The sequence below is a fragment of the Anomaloglossus baeobatrachus genome, chromosome 2 (assembly GCF_048569485.1).
Source record: "Anomaloglossus baeobatrachus isolate aAnoBae1 chromosome 2, aAnoBae1.hap1, whole genome shotgun sequence".
In the NCBI taxonomy this organism is placed as follows: domain Eukaryota; kingdom Metazoa; phylum Chordata; class Amphibia; order Anura; family Aromobatidae; genus Anomaloglossus; species Anomaloglossus baeobatrachus.
The window spans coordinates 492,657,051-492,676,684 of record NC_134354.1 but is presented as its reverse complement, the minus strand read 5'-3'; the positions used below and the strand labels follow the sequence as shown (position 1 = coordinate 492,676,684).

Genomic DNA, 19,634 nt, shown 5'->3' with positions numbered 1-19,634 from the left:
TGGCATGTACAGTATGGATGGAACCAGTGGTCTGGTCATTTCTCAAATGTCTTCCAAGAGATTATTTTCTTTCTTCAGATAAGCATAAATAACTTTATTGATAGCATGCCAAGGCATGTAAGTGGCACACTTAGTTCAGAATAATCTGAGAATTTTTTAATATTTTGTTTCCATTTTTCCTGCTTCCAACATGTCTACCAATTCTGGGATTTCATTAATTCCTTGATTTTTTTCATCATTCTTCATGTTGTAACTTTTCTGTCAGGAAATGTGCATATATGCATACACAGCAAGTGAAATAGGTCTTGAACACATCACTAATTTTCTAAGTAAATATATTTCTAAAGGTGCTATTGACAAATTTCTCACCAGATGTTTCTAACACCTCATCAAATTCAAACTAACAAAGAAATCAAACCATAGGTGTCCATAAATTAAGTCATGTGTAATAAGGAGAAATAACAAAGGGAAAAAGTATTCAACACATTGAAATTTATTTAATACTTTGTACAAAAGCTTTTGTTGATGATGACAGCAGCTTCAAGATGCCTCCTGTATGGAGAAACTATTCGCATGCATTGATCATGTGTGATTTTGGCCAATCTTCCAAGCAAACACTTTTCCAATCCTGAGGGTTCCGTGGGCATCTTCTATAAACTCTGAGCTTTAGTTCCTTTCATAAATATCCTATTTGATTCAGGTCAGGTGATTAGCTCAGCCATTCTAGCAATTTTATTTTCGTTCTCTGAAATCAATTGAGAGTTTCCTTGGCTGTATGTTTGGGATGATTGCCTTGCTGAAATGTCCAATCATCTTCATCATCCTGGTAAATGGCAGCAGCTTTTTATCAAGATTGTCCTGGTACATTTGTCCATTCAATGCCATAGGCTGAAAAACAGCCCCATACCATGATGTTCTCATCTTCAAACTTCACTGTCAGTATGGTGTTTTTGGGGTAATATGCATAGTCTTTTGGCTTCCAAACATGGTTGTATTGCATCCAAAGAGTTCAATTTTGCTCTTATTTGACCAGACTATATTCTCCCTGTAGTTCACAGGCTTGTCTAAATTCTTGTAGAACAAACTTTAAAAGGTGTTTGAACATGCTTTTTCTTCAGCAATGGAGACTTGCGTGGTGAATGTGCATACAGGCCATGGAAGCTGAGTGCATTACTTATTTTTTTCTTTGAACCAATTGTATCTGCTGATTCCAGGTTTTTCTGTACCTCTCTACACATGGGCCTTGGCTTTTGGACAACTCTTCTGATTGTTCTATCTGAAATCTTGCACTTGGTCGTGGTTGGTTTATAGTGAAATGATGTTCTTTGCACCTCTGCATTATGCCCCCAACAGTTATCACTGGAACCTTAAGTAGTTTGGAAATACTTCTGTAACTAATGTCATCAGTTTGTTTCGCAAAAATAAGTTGGTAGAGGTGAAGGTCTTGAAACAGCTCACTGGTTTTACCCATTGTGAGATGTTTCTTATGTGGCACCTTGCTAATGAGACACCTTTTTGTAGTCCATCAGTTGAGCCAGCTGATATTTTTCACTAAGTGGTGGGATTGCTTACTAATTACTGATAGATTTCAGCTGGTGTCATGACTTCCATGGCTTGTTTCCTTTTTTTCTACTTGTGTTCAATACATTTTGCTTGTATAATTTCTCATTATTACACATAAAATAATTTATGGACATCTATGGTTTGATTTCTTGCGTGTGTGAATTGCATGGGTTGCTATCAACATCTGTGAGAAATCTATATTAATAGCACCCTTAGAAATATATTTAGTTAGAAAACTGGTGAAGTGTTCAATATTGTATATATACAGTTATGGATGAAAGTGTTGGCACCGTTAAAATTGTTCTTAAAAATGAAAAGAAACAGAAAAAAAAGTTCAATTGGACATAATTTCACACAACTTCAAAAATAAAAAATGTGTTTCAGTCGAAACATTCAATGGAAAATTCACTGCAATGACAGTGGCAGTCATTTTGAATTCCTGTCTGTCCTGTGACCTGGTGATGTCTTTCTACGCGTCTTTTTAAGCATGCATACAAGCATGGTCAACCACAATTTTGTGCACTTCTGAAAAGACAAAGACCACTGAACGGAGGTACAGTGAATCAGGGATTTCCGCAACATCTACTGTGTTTGACTTCACAGTTTTTTTCCTGAAACAAATTGTCACTACACCAGCAGATGAATCCCTAGATTAGTGTAAGTTCCAAAATAGGTCACTGGAGGAGGGTTTCTGCTGCTCTGGCACCTAGGGGCTCTGAAAATAGAGTCTGAAAACTATTCTAAAAAATCTATGCTAAAAAAGTCAAAAAGCGCTTCTTCCCTACCGAGCCCTGGGGTGTGGCCAAACCATAATGTACATCAATATGGTGGGTATTATAACATTCAGGAGAAAAGGTTTAACAAACTACGTAGCCATTTTTATCTATTTCCCCTGTATAAATTAAAAATCTGGGGCTAAAACAATATTTTAGTAGTAAAAAAAATGTCACCACGTAACAGTATAACATTTTGTAACACTCCTGTGGTGTCACTATACCCACTGCACCTCTAGATGAATTCATTGAGGGGTGAAGTTTTCAAAATGGAGGGACTTGTGAGGTATTTCTGCTATTTTGACACCAAATGTGACATGACATTCCAAACCATTGCAAGAAAATCTACACTCCGTCTCCTTTCCTTCCGAACGTTGCACTGTGCCTCAACAGTAGTGTTTTAGCCACATATGGGATATTGGTGTACTCAGGAAAAATTGCATTTTCTCCTATTAACATTTTAAAAAATGAAAACCTTTTTGGCCAAAGCAACATTTTAGTTGAAAACATTTTTTTTTTATCTTCGTAGCCCAATTTATATAATTCTTTGAATCATCTGACAGTTAAAAATGCTCACAACACACATAGATTAATTCCTCGAGAGGTGTAGTTTCCAAATAGTGTTAGTTGTGAGGGGTTTCTCCTGTTTTGGCATGTCAGGGGCTCTTCAAATGTGATATGGCATCTACTATTCCAGTCAAAATGGCACTCCAAAGTTCAAGCAGCGCTCCTTCCCTTCCAAGAGTCCAAATCGTTGTTTCAGACCACATATGGAGTATCATTGTGCTCAAGAGAACTTGCACAACAAAATGTATTGGCCAGTTTCTTTTTCTACTTTTGGTAAAATGAAAAACCTTGCAAATTTTTGTCGAAAAAATTAAATTTTTAATTTTCACGTCCCAATGTTATAAAGTTCTGTGAAGCACCTGTGGGTCCTGGATGCTCATAATATCCATACTTGAATTTCTTTTAGGGTGTAGTTTCCAAAATGGTGTCACTCGTTTGGGGTTCCTGCTATTTTGGCGTATCAGGGGCTCTTCAAATGCAACATGGCATCAACAATCCAAAGTGTCTTTCAAAATTCAAATTGAGCTCCTTCCCTTCTGAGCCCTATTGTGTGCCCAAACAGTATTTTTGATCACATTTGGGGTATCATTATACTCAACAAAATTTTACATTTTTTGTTTCCACATTGTTTTAATTGCTGTGATGCACTTAACAACCTTCTTAGGCCTCCTTCACACGTCCGTGTCTCCGGTATGTGTTTGGTCCGTTTCCTCACGTGCCGGAGACACGGGCACACGTAAACCCATTAAAATCAATGGGTCTGTGCACACGTGCGTGTTTTGCTATGGACCGTGTGTACGTGTGGAGCATACGTGTGCCCGTGTGTTCCACACGTAGATATGTCCGTTTTTCCTCCGGCATCACGTGTGTCACACAGCCCACACACGGACCGCACGTATGTGACTCGTGTGACACGCACTGGAGAAAACACACTTGTTTGTAAAAAAAATAAACTCACCTTCAACAGCACTGCTGTCTCTGCCGCTGCTGTCACTTGCTTCCGACCCCCCGCTCATTATGATCATTGAATATTCACTCCACTGCGGGCGGAAGCAGCAGTAGCGGGGAGTCGGCAGGATCGGAGACCGAAGATCAGCACCACGGACAGCAGCGCCAGGGACAGGTGAGGAGAAAGTTCCCATTCTCCGTGTGTTATCATGGCTAATACACGTGTGCCATAAAAAACGGCACACGGAGGACAATATGCACCTTTGATACATCCGTGAAAAATGTGCGTGATTTTCACGGACATGCGAAAGAGGCCTTAAATGTAGTTTTTAATAGCTTGAAGGGTGACGTTTTTAAAGGAGGGTCAGTTTTGGGAGTTTGACATTTAGCCACTTGAAATGTGAAGTGGTCCCTAATAAAATAGATTTTGGAAACAAGAATAAATACTATCCTACATTTCTAAGAAAACATTTTTTTAAGAATTATGCTGATGTAAAATAAACATGTGGGAGGTGTTATTTACTGATTATTTTTAGAGTATGACTATCTGTTTTAAGGGCATACATTTTCAAAGTTCAAAGACAGCAAGTTTTTAAAAATGTTCATCAAATTTCCATATTTTCATAAATAAACGCAATTCATCATCTAAATTTACCACAAATATGAAGTAAAATGTGTTACTAAAAAGCAATCTCAGAATTAATGGGATATGTTGTGTCTTTTGAGAGTTATTATCACTGGTCAGGATTGAAAAATTTGGCCTGGTCAGGAAGGTGAAAACCGGCTTCAGCATGCGGTGGTTAATCTTTGGGATTGGCCGACACAACAGTAGTTGTGCAATAATAAAATTACCCTAATTATGAGAGGTAAAAATTGCCTAATAATTGTGCACACGGTGTACAATAGGCACATTCCAATCAGAACTAGGCAAACCATTTCATGAATAGTGTGTCCTTATGTGGATATATATATATATATAGGTATATACACATATAATGTGTATGTAATGTGTATATATATATATATATATATATATGTCGACATTGTAAGATATAAATAGTTGACTGCAGACTCTGTAACATGCCATGCTGTTTTGTTACACTCGTTTTGTGTCATACATACCCATTGCACGCCAAATCAAGCAGAATAACAAAGTAAAGCAAACAAAGGCCCAGTTCCATTCGTGATTTCTTCCAACTGTAGAAACGCCCATGAAGATAAAAATCAAGGTTTCGCTGACACTGCTCAACATTTTCATGAAATATTTAATGGTTGTATACGATTTCTGAGACACATTTTCTTCAACATATTTATTCATGGACATTGCACAAGTAGTGATCCTGAAACAGAAACATCCAGCATCAGAATCTCTGTGTAATAATCTATGGTTGTTCATTTATGATCATTAAATCTTGCTGTACTTCCCATAAGGTAAAATATGTCTGTAATTATATTAATGTCATAATACATTCACATATTATAGTCACTTTTAATGTTCTAAATCATATAACTACACATATAAACAACAAATGTGATCTCACTCCAAGACTAGCAATCCTAGGTTTTGTATATTAAATTGTACAGATTACTTAACAGCTTGAAAATGTCATTTTCACTACTGTGTATTGTAAAGCAAAAGTTAACAATGGAAGACTGTGCAAAAAATAACAAGTAATGATCACTAATCTGAGCATTAGTGGAAATATCAGAAGGCAGCTCATTCTTCTGTAGGGGCGTGTGCACACTGAGTGTTTTTGAAGAATTTGCTTTTGAGAAGGATTTGGAAAGTTACCACTCAGATTTTGTTTCCAAAGCACCTTAAAATCTCAATGTGCATATACCCTTAGAGATTGTGAACATGACATCATTTAAGGGTCGGAGCAGCCATCACATTTTTCCAGGTGAAGCCGCTTTAGGAAAACGGTGGTTGCCATTTTCCTGTAGCATCTTTGCTGGTGGTTTTTCCGACATTCTTGCAGCGGCTTTCACCCTATACTGTTAAGTATGGAGTATGGGTGTTTTCCCAGTAGAAGCTGCCTGAAGAATTAGCATGTCACTTGATTGAACAACTTCAGGGTTTCTAAGACCTGGAGCACTTAAAACAAGTGACATAAAACAGAACAAGTGGACAAAATACAAACAAATGGACTTTGTGAACGATTCAATGGCACTCTGAAGAATATGCTGAGGGCCTTCACGGACCGAGATTCAGACTGGGAGAAGTACCTACCGCATCTCTTGTTTGCCTATCGGGAAGTTCCCCAGGAATCCACTGGGTTCTCCCCCTTTGAACTACTCTATGGAAGAAAGGTCCGAGGACCCTTAACCCTGCTCAAGGAATACTGGGAGGGGCAAGTTGAAGATACAGGAGCCCCTGTTGTCCCTTATGTCCTAAAGCTGCGAGAAACCCTGGCCCAACTTGCTAGTTTTGCCCAGAGTCATTTGCGTATGGCTCAAACCAGACAGAAGACATGGTATGACCGTAAAGCACGCTATCGGGAGTTTGTAGAAGGACAACAAGTCTTAATGATTGTTCCCCATCGGCAGAATAAACTGCAGACCACATGGGAGGGTCCCTTCCGGGTTCTCAGAAAACTGAATGATACCAATTACCTTCTTGCTTTAGATGATCAGGGGCTAAGACAAAAGACTGTCCATGTGAATATGATTAAGGAGTACCATGACCGGAACATTCCAATGATAGCAAGCTGTCGGTTGGCTTCAGAAAATGGTCAAGAGGATGAGGACTCTCTACCTGATCTCGTGGAAGCAGCGAGAGCCCCATCCACTGTGGAACAGGTTCCCCTGGGAAATCACCTGGATTCCTTACAGAAAATCCAGATGCTGGAAGTGCTTCAACAGAGACGGGCTGCTTTCTCATCCCAACCAGGTCGAACCACCGTCACCCAACATCATGTGGACACTCAGGGCATCCGTCCCATACAACAGGCTCCTTACCGGGTCCCTGAATCAGTTCGAAACACCATGCAGCACGAACTGGAGGAGATGTTACAGCTTGGGGTAATCCAGACCTCCCATAGCCCTTGGGCCTCCCCTGTGGTGTTAGTACCCAAGAAGGATGGGAGTACTCGATTTTGTGTGGACTATCGGCGACTAAACGACCATACCATCAGCGATCCTTACCCAATGCCTCGTATTGACGAACTTCTGGACCGACTGGCTGGGTCCTGATATGTCACTACCTTAGATCTCAGTAAGAGATACTGGCAGATCCCTCTAACGGAGGAAGGGAGAGAACGGTCCGCTTTTATAACCCCCTTTGGTCTGTATGAATTTCTAAGCATGCCTTTTGGAATGAAAAATGCCCCGGCCACCTTCCAGAGAATGGTGGACCAGATCCTCCGGGGATGTGATGACTTTGCTTGTGCCTACTTGGATGATATCGCCGTCTTCAGCCACACATGGGAGGAACATCTGCATCAAGTAGCCGTTATTCTGGACCTGATTCTTGCAGCCGGCCTAACCATTCGACCCGATAAATGCCAATTGGGGATGGGGGAAGTCCAGTACCTAGGGCATAGAGTGGGAGGAGGGAAGCTCCGTCCTAAGCCTGCCAAAATCCAGGCTATTAGAGACTGGCCTGTACCCCAAACTAAGAAACAAGTTATGGCTTTTCTGGGCACTGCCAGTTATTACTGAAAATTTGTTGCTCATTTCAGCACTGTGGCCAAGCCTCTTACCGACCTGACCAAGAAAACAATGCCCCGGCTGGTGATCTGGACTCCAGCCTGTGATGAGGCTTTTAACCGGCTGAAGGATGCTCTGGTCTGCGATCCTGTCCTGGCTGCTCCAGACTACAAGCGGAGATTTATTGTGCAAACGGACGCCTCTGCTTATGGACTGGGAGCTGTCCTCAGCCAGGTGAATGCAGCTGGTGACGAGCACCCCATCGCCTATCTCAGCCGGAAACTGCTGGACCGAGAATTGGCCTATGCAACTGTTGAAAAAGAATGTCTGGCTGTAGTGTGGGCCCTTAGGAAGCTAAGGCCGTATCTGTATGGGCGAGAATTCACTGTGGTTACTGATCACAATCACAATGGACGCTTATTACAATGGAGCCTGGCTCTGCAGCCCTATTACTTTACCATACAGTATAGAAGAGGCAGCCAACACCAAAATGCAGATGGACTGTCCAGGCAAGAGGAGCCTTGAGTCCTGTCAGTCATGCCTGCGTGTACTTAACCAGTGACCTGTAGAGGTCCCTAGTACGTACACAAGTTGGGAGCTGAGCTTTGAAGAGGAAGGGAGCGAGATCTGACTCTGCGGACAGATCTCGCCGTCCAGTGGATTGTGTGGGATTTCTGGGACTCTGAAAAGGACTATTACGTCGTGATCTGGCACTTTAGATTATCGGGAGGTGCCCCCGAATCTGTTTTATTTGGACTTGTCGTGTGCTGTTCCTGTATTCCTGTTAGTAAACCTGTTGGATCATCCTCGGCCTGTTGTCTCTCCTTGCTCTGCTATACACCCCGTTACAGCATATACCCTTAGAGATTGTGAACATGACATCATTTAAGGGTCGGTGCAGCCATCAAATTCTTCCAGGTGAAGCCGCTTTAGGAAAACGGTGGTTGCCGTTTTCCTGTAGCATCTTTGCTGGTGGTTTTTCTGCCATTCTTGCAGCGACTTTCACCCTATACTGTTAAGTATGGAGTATGGGTGTTTTCCCAGTAGAAGCTGCCTGAAGAATTAGCATGTCACTTGATTTAAAAACGTCAGGGTTTCTAAGACCTGGGGCACTTAAAACAAGTGACATAAAACAGAACAAGTGGACAAAGTACAGACTTCTTTCTGGTGCCGGCACCATTCCAATGGTGTTGGCACAGTCTCTCCCGGGATCACGTATTAGTGCTACATAATCCCCCGGGATCACATATTAGTGCTGCATAACGCCATTCCTGAGGCCAGTTAGTGCCCTCATCACTCTCCCCACCTTTGGATATATCACAAACATCTGAAGGAATTGAGAGAGCAGCGGCACTCACTTCCTCTAAATATAAGCGATTTGTCCGAAGGCAGAAAGAATGAAGAGGCCATTGATTGACTGCAGAGATCATGCGACGTAACACGAGGAGAGACAGTGCCATCATCGGTGGAACAACACCAGCAACAGAGGTGAGTATAAGTGTTATTATTTTAAATGAGGGAAACATACAGCTTGAGAAGGTTTTGTCCAAGTAGTGGACAACCCTTTTAAGAGGGACTTCTCGTATGGCAAAACAATCAGTTTACTTTAGGAAGCCTCCATATATCATCTACCAAGCAAACGATCCCTCATGCTTTACCTCTGTTCAATTAAATCAGTTCCATCTGTCATAAAAACACATTTCACGCAGATGAAAAGTTTTACTTATACAAAAGAGACTTATAATTAACATTATAAAATTTGTACATGTAATAATAAGCAAAAAATACAAAAATCCAATTTCATGTATTAATAGCATAAATAATTATGAAAAGAAAAAAAAATAATAAATAATAAATAATTCTGCCTGACTCAACTTCTTGGAGGGTATAATTGCAGTAATATTGTATAAGAATATTTTGGGCAGCAAAATTAAATTAAATTTGGCCATATACCGTATTTTAGATTTCGGCACAGTTTTCAGACATATTTTTTGAACATTTTGCTTGGTAAAGCTCCCCTGCTGTCTGACACCTGGGTAGTACAAGGTGTGTGGGACCACAGCGTTACACATATCAGTCACCCAGAGGCCCTCTAAAGATGAGTTAGCAAGACGTGCTGTTACTTGTAGTAACACAAGAGCTGAATATTTTAATGTTCAAATAAATGTTAAATAATGAATAATACAGTAATTTATAAAACCACCATTAATGGATCTTCTTAAAAGGAATCTGTCAGCAGGTTTTTGCCATCTGACAGCAGCGTAATGTAGATAAAGAGACTGGGGCATAGTTGGACCAAGATGCACATGGGCACCTAGTTCAGCAGTGATATCCTCCTCCTAATAAAACACTGATTGTGTTGAATAAACAGCACTCTGACTAATAAGGGACACATTGCTAAAGTCAGTGCCTCAACCCCTCCCTCATTCAGCCCTCAGATTATATTGCAAAAGCCTACTGACAGATTATCCTTGGAAACTACTATTATTAACACAATATCTAGACACAACCATAGGCTACAGGATTTAGCAAGGAGAAAGATATTAGTGGCCTTAGGTTAAAAAAATCAACATAAAGCAAAAATAAAACATGTACGGGTTAATATGAGGTGACTTGATGGATTTCTAATAAAGCCTATTTTTCTATTGTAGAGTTATATAGAAAATAAATGTAAAGCTTAGGCTTTATTAGAAATCCATCAAGTCACTATGTATCAAGCTGAACAGAAGCCTTTTTCATGTACAAAAACAAGATGATATATAGATACCATCCATATGGCATTCGTTTTTTACAGATCCATTGCAACTTTTAACATAAGAAACTGGATTTGACCTTTTACTATTTTTTTTAATTATTGATGTATAGAAGCAGATGCCATACACATGTTAAAACATACAGATATCATATGGATCACCATACCAATGAAAAATTGTGATTGTTCTGGATGAAAAACAATTGATTTTACATGCTCCTGTCTGAACAAGGCCCTATAATAATTAGCTGTTTTGCATTCCTCTTAAAGGGAACCTGTCACCAGATTTGGTGACTATAGGCTGCGGCCACCACCAGTGGGCTCTTATATACAGCATTCTAACATGATGTATATAAGAGCCCAGGCCGCTGTGTAGAACATAAAAAGCACTTTATAATACTCAGCAAAGGGGCAGTGCAGTGCAGACTGGTCGGATGGGTGTCTCTGTTGTCTTGCACCGGGACTCCTCTTTCGGCCATCTTTGTCGTCCCTCTTCTGAAGCTGGGGTGCATGACGCGTCCTACGTCACCCACACTCGCCAGCATTGAGGTCATGTGCAGGCATATTTTTTAACTGCCATGAGCAGAGCAGATCAAAGTATTGTAGTGCGCCTGCGCGGGACCTCAATGCCGGCTAGTGTACATGACGTAGGACACGTCATGCACCAAGGCTTCAGAAGAAGGAGGAAAAGATGGTCGAAAGAGGAGGTGCCGGTGCCGGAGAATGGAGACACCCATCTGACCAGTCTGCACCGCACCACACCTTAGGTGAATATTATAAAGAGCTTTTTACATTCTACACAGCGGCCTGGGCTCTTATATACAGCATGTTAGAATGCTATATATTAAAGCCCACTGGTGGTGGCCGCAGCTCATAGGCCCCAAATCTGGTGATAGGTTCCCTTTAAACAGTAACTTAAAAGTAGGATATGAACAGTTAAAACTGAAATATCACTAAGGTTTATAAAGAACAGGGCTTAAACTGAACGTTTTGTGTGCTTCGATGAATTAAAGATCAGAGCGGGGGGGAGGGGTTGAGTATGGGCTGCTTGTCTAGTCCTTTTACCAACTCACCTATTTTCCTTTCACTGCACTGGGTTAAGGCCCCGTCACACTAAGCAACATCGCTAGCAACATCGCTGCTAACGAACAACTTTTGTGACGTTGCTAGCGATGTTGCTGTGTGTGACATCCAGCAACAACCCGGCCCCTGCTGTGAGGTCGTTGGTTGTTGCTGAATGTCCTGGGCCATTTTTTAGTTGTTGCTGTCCCGCTGTGAAGCACAGATCGCTGTGTGTGACAGCGAGACAGCAACAACTAAATGTGCAGGCAGCAGGAGCCGGCTTCTGTGGAGGCTGGTAACCACAGTAAACATCGGGTAACCAAGAAGCCCTGTCCTTGGTTACCTGATATTTACCTTTGTTACCAGCCTCCGCCGCTCTCACTGTCAGTGCCGGCTCCTGCTCTGTGCACATGTAGCTGCAGGACACATCGGGTTAATTAACCCGATGTGTGCTGTAGCTAGGAGAGCAAGGAGCCAGCGCTAAGCGGTGTGCGCTGCTCCCTGCTCTGTGCACATGTAGCTGCAGCACACATCGGGTAATTAACCCGATGTGTGCTGTAACTAGGAGAGCAGGGAGCCAGCGCTAAGCGGTGTGCGCGGCTCCCTGCTCTGTGCACATGTAGCTGCAGCACACATCAGGTAATTAACCCGATGTGTGCTGTAACTAGGAGAGCAGGGAGCCAGCGCTCAGTGTGCGCTGCTCCCTGCTCTCTGCACGTGTAGCTCCGTGCGGTGGTAACCAAGGTAAATATCGGGTTGGTTACCCGGTATTTACCTTAGTTACCAAGCGCAGCATCTTCCACGCGGCGCTGGGGGCTTGTCACTGGTTGCTGGTGAGCTCACCAGCAACTCGTGAAGCGACGCTCCAGTGATCCCTGCCAGGTCAGGTTGCTGGTGGGATCGCTGGAGCGTCGCAGTGTGACATCTCACCAGCAACCTCCTAGCAACTTACCAGCGATCCCTATCGTTGTTGGGATCGCTGGTAAGTTGCTTAGTGTGACTGGACCTTTAGTTAGTTTCAGGCAATAAAAACTAATTATGGAGCTTTGTAAAAGTAATAAAAGTTGATATGCTGTGTAGATAAGATTATGAACATGATTGATTATATGTGAAACTTTGCTACTTGTGGTTAGTCTGGGAATAAATTGCTTCCCAATTCTTGATATTCCATGATTTCTTGATTAGACCGTTGCATATATGTCAATAATCCGGCATAATGTCTATAAGCTACCACCCATATATTAAAAAGCTCTTAATCACTATCCTATTCTTTCATAACATGAATGGAAAACTTTACCCCTGAGAAGAATGAAAATCTTAAAAAAGAAAGGCGCACTATGTCTATGAATTGTTTTTACTGATATCCATAGTAGATGTAATAGGTTACAACAAGCAGGGAGTTATAAAAGAAGGCAGAAAAGCAGGCTCTGCTTGACAAAGACCATAGGCCTCCATGACTGGTAATATGGCTGTCAATAAAAGCTTTGGGCAACTTTTTGTCCCTGATACCGAAGACACAAGATGTTGAGTCTAAACAAGCTCATGAAAAAAAACACTGTATACTAAAAGTAAAAATAATATTCACTATGGGCTCTACAGTACTTTGTGTTGTTATAAGTCGATGTCCGAAAAGGGTCCAAAACCAACAGAAAGTACAAATCATGTTTGGGGTACATGCCCACTGGTACACAGCAAACAAATACTGATATTAATGCGTATTTGTAATGGAATTGATATATGTTGCGCACCTCCTAAGCCAGAGTTCCCCAACTCCAGTCCTCAAGGGCCACCAACAGTGCATGTTTTTAGGATTTCCTTAGCATTGCATGGGTGTTGGAATGATCACCTGTGCAGGTGATTAAATTATCACCTGTGCAATACTAAAGAAACCCTGAAAACATGCATTGTTGGTGGCCCTTGAGGACTGGAGTTGGGGACCCCTGTCCTAAGCCATGGACCTTGCCCATCCATACATAAAAGCATTGTGGTACCTCTACATTGTGGAAACAGGTTGCAGATGGTTTCTACCAATGCCCACACTAGGGTGTATATACATGTAGGACACACAGAGCGTTGTTTCCTCATTCTTTGTTCCCACAAATCTACCGACTTTACTCAAGCACTCTTATGCCGCATAGTAAATTTGTTTTAGGCTGTTTCTAATCCACACTAAAACCTGCGTAAAGTACAGTACAATGAAAATAAATGATGTCTTAAAACTCTTTTCATACCTGAGGAAAAAAACTGTGTGGTTTTTACTACATGATCAGGATCTTTAAAGGGGTTCTCCACTACTATAACAACCCCTTCTCATTCCCAATGTTTGGCCCTATTAAAGTAAAAAAAACAAAACCTTATACTTCCCTCCCATGTTGGTGCCATTCCAATGGAGTTGACGCTCACATTCTCGGGGCTCACGTGAGATTGTGACCTTATGCAAGCCTCGCACCCAATCACTGACAGATTAGGAAGTAAAGCTAGCCTTCTTCAGGTAATACACACCTGAAGAAGGCTATTTTTTAAAGATTTTTTTAGCCGGAACGCTTTGTAATATTTTATAGTTGCCAAATAAAATTTCTTCTGTTATAATACATTTGGAGATCAGCGCCACGTTTTGGGAGTTGAAGGATTTTTCAAGCTCTTCAATGTAAATGTTTATTTGTGATACCATGTAAAACTTTGGTCTCTGTATGATCCAGAGTCTGATAATGGCAGGTGACAACTTCCAGAATCTTCATTAAGGTTAATGTAGACAAGTGTATACGGATGGGGCTGACCTGATATTGCAATTAATTGCTGTACTAAGCTTGATGTTGTATTTGTGTACTGATGGTGGTTTTGGTGCTTCATACATGTTCTGTTATTGGTTCATATCCTGAACACATAGCTTTACAAATCTTTTCCTACATGAGAATTTAATTAAAGTAGTGAGTAGTATGCTGTCTGAGTTAAGGATTACTACATCTACATTCATGTTTTTACAATAATAAACCTTTGAATATAATCATAGTGCAATGTAATCGGTGTAGATTATGTCATCATGTAAAATACTTGAATAAAGTCTACCAGAATATTAGTACTCAAAAAGATATTGCTGTGTGATATTTGTGGTGCTATATAGGACTGCATGAAACATCTACTACACTACCTGCAGGAAAATGTCCTTTCATTTTGGTTACCATTAATTGTAGATTATGGGTGAGAGAGAGGTGCATTTAAAGGGAATCTGTTTTTGCTACCTCTTTCGAGAGCAGCATAATGTAGGCATAGAGATCCTGAATCTAGCGATGCATCACTTAAATTACTGGGTGCAGCAGTTGTGACACAATCAGAATTTTTAGATTTAGCCATGTAGCAGAGCTGAGAGCTGTCCTGCCCACACCAGGCTATAATAGACAATGAGTATTGTCAGAGAGGTGTCAATAAGCAGAGGCAGGGTGCCGGACTGCCGTGCGCGTGACACTGTGTCTGGGCAATGATAAGTCCTGCTGCTTAAACAAATATAGCAAATAAACAACAGATCGGACCTTGACAAAACAGGCATCCCTGAATTCTATGTGTTAACTCTTGCAGCATACTATTGTGCTGCCCCTGGAGCGGTCGAACCGCTCGGATCCGGGGTCTGCTGTGGCTCGAGGGTCTCCTGGCCCGGGCACTCACGGCCACTTCAAAGGCAAAGGGGGGGGTATTTACAGGGGATAAGAGTTTGTGACATCACCTGTGGTGTGCGGTAAGGGAGTACCGCCGCTGCCGATGGGAGTATCCGGGGAAGATGGAGTGGGGCAGCCACATGACATTCCCTCCACGGGTAGGGTAGGGTAGGCACCGGGATTCTGGATAAGGGAGGTGTTGGGGAGCATGGTGCAGATTGGAAGCAGGGGAGGACAGCGTTCTCACTCAGGAAGTGTTGTTAGTGATGCGACCGCAAAGCAGACTCTGACACAAAGGTAAACCAAGTCTCTGGGTGCCGCTGCCACTTTAGGGGAGCTCATCCGGGAGTCCGCTCCCTTTGGTATTGCTAGTGATCTGTACCTTGCCTCCATACACTTTATTTTAGATGTTCTGAGTGACCCCTATGCTTGAAGCTGTCGGGGTCCTGCTCCCCACTGTCAAGTAGGGAAGCTGTGCTTTCGATGGCTGGCACTTGGGATTTCAGTGAGCCGCATAAGCTAGAAAGCCCTATCCCCCTCATTGTGTTGATGCCTTCGATCTCTGAGCTCTTGGGGAGAGTTCATAAAGAGACTGTCCTCCACAGGTTAATTATCAGGTTGCGTGAAGCTACTCCCTGATCTAGGGTACAGTGCCCCGCCGTGCTTGGTACCGGTTCAGTTACTAGGTACTCTGGTGCCGACCGTTCCCCTAAACTAAGCCAGGCACCCTTCTCCAGCACCCTGCTACCGGGTCTCCGACTCCTTCGGTCCCAGACCACCGTCTGCGACCTAGATAACGTCTTCCAGGGAGCTCCAACTCCCCCTAGCTCCTCACTCCCTGAGGGCTACCACTCAACTAACTCTGCCCCTCCCACCAGTCTGTCTGACCCCTAGGCGGGTGGCCCTGTTCCAGCTAGACCACCCACTGGTGTGCCTGACAGGGTGTGATGTGAGGTATAACTAGGATTTGCATGCTGATGGAGCAATACCAAAAGTTAGGATCCCAGAATCATGAGGGGTTGAGTCCTGCTCCTTACAAGAAAGACGTGCAGTACCCTGTGACACCCTGACTAGTTCATGGGCATCACACTAGCTTAATTACATAGCAAAAACCTGATGACAGATTCCCTTTAATTAAATATGATCTGAGGAAAGGGGTGTGGTCAGGGGGGAATGTTTTCCCTCACACAAACAGCAAACCTGTTGTTGAAATTTTGAATCCCATCTGATGATATTGAAGGCTACCTCCAGGATAGGCCAGCACGATACTGATGCCTAGAACAACTCCTTTAAATGTTGTAACTCAGCAAACATTTTCTTTGTACAAAGATTTCTATCTGGATAGGTGTGAGAATCTCAATAGGAAACAGAAACGATCACACATCTGTGTGCCAGAGATCTGAGGAATGATAGTTTTTAGACTCATTTATATGTAGAAAATGTTCAGCAGGCTTGAAGGTGTGGTATTCTTTGCAAAAACCGTAAAATAACAGCTGTAGTCAGGCTATATAGGATTTTAATGTGAAAAGCAAAGCATGGTAGATCATTAAATAAAATACACATTCTGTGCAATATTAACACATCACCCCTTCATCCTATCTCTTAAGATCTGTTTAAAGGGAACCTGTCAACAGATTTGTCCCCTATAAGCTGCAACCACACCAGTCAGCTCGTATACGCTGCATTCTAATATCCTGTCCACCGCCATTAACTTGAGAACGGCGGCAACTATAGTCATAGAAGTGGTGTCTAGGTATAGTAAAGTAGCCATGTGCTACGGAATGAAACCACCTATAGCGCCACCTGGTGGAAAACAACGGAGTTAGCATTTTTATTTCGAAAACGGAACGAGATAGAGAAAAAAAAGTGAATTACAAAGTTGTAAGGCATCATCAATACAATACGAATTGACACCTTGATTATAGAAATGCTATGATATGAAACCCATGACCCCCCAAAACATTGAATGCTGGTCACGCATATGGCGTTCATTTAACTTTGATGCTTAAAGTGGCCACGGTCAGCTGCAATGCACATCTGGACTCTGGACAGCATACTGTATCTTGCTGCACATTGTGCAATACGATAGGTGACACGTTTGCACAAACATCTGTGATACATCCTCGTAGGTCCTGCAATGTTGGTGGAGGAGTCGCATACACCTGCTGTTTGATGTGACCTCACAGAAAGAAATCCAATGGGGTCAGGTCAGGTGAGTGTGGAGGCCACTCCACGCAGCCACCATACCCAATGACTCGTAGGAAGGTCTCCATGAGATATCGCTTCACGTCTGCAGCCTTGTGAGTTTTGTTTTACACGTTCTAATCATAGCATTTCTGTATGCAAAGTGTTGATTCGTATTGAATTGATGATGCCCTACAACTTTGTAAGTCACTTTTTTCTCTATATCATTCCGTTTTCGAAATAAAAATGCTAAGTCCGTTGTTTTCCACCAGGTGGCGCTACAGGTGGTTTCATTGCTACTTTACTATACCTAGACACCACTTCTATGCCTATAGCTGCCGCCATTCTCAAGTTAATGGCGGTGGACAGGATATGGGTGAACACACTGTATAAGGTCTCAGACCGCTGTGTATAACATAAAAAACACTTTTATTGTACTCAACTAGGGGGTGGTCTCGTCCGATGGGTGTCGCTGCTCTCCAGTCTGGTGCCTCCTCTCTGCTGCTGTGATGGCTGACCTCCTTCTTCGCAGGCCCGTGTGCATGATGCATTCTACGTCATCCAGCCAGGCCGGCAGACCAGAGAGCGTTTGCGCAGGACTGCAATGTCGGCCTGGGTAGATGACGTTGGACACGTCATGCACACGGGCCTGCGAAGAAGAAGGATGGCCATCACAGCAGAGAGGAGGCCCTGGACTGGATAGCAGCGACACCCATCGGACTGGACCGCCCCCCCCTAGGTGAGTATTATAAAAGTGTTTTTTACGTTACATAGAGTGGCCTGGGCTCTTATATACAGTATTCTGGAATGCTGTATATAAAAGCTCACTGGTGGTGGCCACAGTTTATAAGGGCCAAATCTGATGACAGGTTCTCTTTAATCCCAATATGTAAAGTCAAACTGTTATGAAATACATCTAACAAAGCAGATTAGTCTCCCTAAGGCCCCCTTCACACGTCCGTTAAAATCACGCACGTGTTTCACGGTCCGTTTTTCATGTCCGTTGTCCGTTTTTTCATCCGTATTCTTGTTCCGTGTAACATCCGTGTTGTCTCCGTATGTCCGTATGATTCATCCGTTTGTCCGTTTTTAGAGTCCGTGTGTGATCCGTGTCACTAGCGTTTGCCATCCGTTTTTCAAGAACGTTTTTCTGTGGATTGTCATCACATTAATGATTCAATGTGTTGATGCTGGTGTTAATTAACATTTTCCAACTTAATGAGCCACTAATCCGGATTTGGTTTTTTTGGTGTGCTTCCATACTGGGTCTTGTTGAGTTTTTCAAGCACTAAACCAAAAACAAGCTGAACAAACGCTCAAATGAAGCCTCACACTCCTTCCTTAATGCCTGCAGGCTGCAAAATGACATTAAATACAGCTCAAAGTAAATTGAAGACACCTGGCAATAAAGAGATACATTAATTACAAGCAAAGTTGAAAAACCGGACACGGACCACACGTAGATGCATCCGTGTCACGTACGTGTTTTCACGCACCCATAGACTATCATTGGATGCGCGTGTGCGTGTTCCGTGCCAAAAACGGACAAGCATCCGTGAGGCACGGATACACATACGTGTCACGCACACGGACATACGGAGCGTATGGAAAAACGTACGTGTATACACAGACATTGAATAACAATGGTCCACGTTTGTCCGTGTCTCTGGTACATACGGACACGGACCAAACACGCACGTGTTTCACGGACGTGTGAAGGGGGCCTAACACAGAGACATACACCCAGATTCAACATTTGCATTTTTTACAAGTCACGTTTTTATGTGTTTTGTTGCCATTTATGCTAACAAATTCTTAAAAATAGTGTTTCATGAATTTGGAACAAAGTAAAAAATGGGATTTTCTTGAACTGTTCTTGTGGGTTTTAATGACAAAAGTCGCACATTTCGCATAATCAAAAAAAAATTGAGTTAAATTGCTGGCGTAATCAAAAATACACCAGGGGTTGACTGGAATTGAATTGCGCCAAATTTTGCATCTTTTTAAGCCTGCTTTACATGTTACGATTCTGCATACGATATCGTATGCGATCGTAACCGCCCCCATCGTATGTGCGGCACGTTCAATTTGTTGAACGTGCCGCACAAACGATTAACCCCCGTCACACGTACTTACCCGTCTATACGACCTCGATGTGGGCGGCGAACGTCCACTTCCTGGAGTGGGAGGGACGTTCGGCGTCACATCGACGTCACGCGGCAGCCAGCCAATAGAAGCGGAGGGGCGGAGCTGAGCGGGACGTAAACATCCCACCCACCTTCTTCATTCCGCATTGCCGGTGGGAGCTGCAGGACGCAGGTAAGATCTCTTCATCGTTCCCGGGGTGTCACACACTGCGATGTGTGCTACCCCGGGTACGATGAACAACCTGACATTCAATTCATGAGGAATAAACGACGTGTATGCGATGAACGTTTTACCGTTCATTCGCAATCGCACGTACCTGTCACACACTACAATGTAACT

At 42.7% G+C, this 19,634-nt stretch overlaps 1 protein-coding gene across 1 annotated transcript in view; it reads right to left on the bottom strand.

Annotated features, from left to right (window-relative positions):
• The window catches only part of LOC142291732 (sodium/hydrogen exchanger 2-like), a 149,390-nt gene that overhangs the window by 28,806 nt on the left and 100,950 nt on the right, over positions 1–19,634 (bottom strand). The window contains exon 4 of the mRNA XM_075336481.1: positions 4,974–5,191. Coding sequence (XP_075192596.1) covers positions 4,974–5,191 — 218 coding nt within the window. The remainder of the gene's footprint in view (positions 1–4,973; positions 5,192–19,634) is intronic.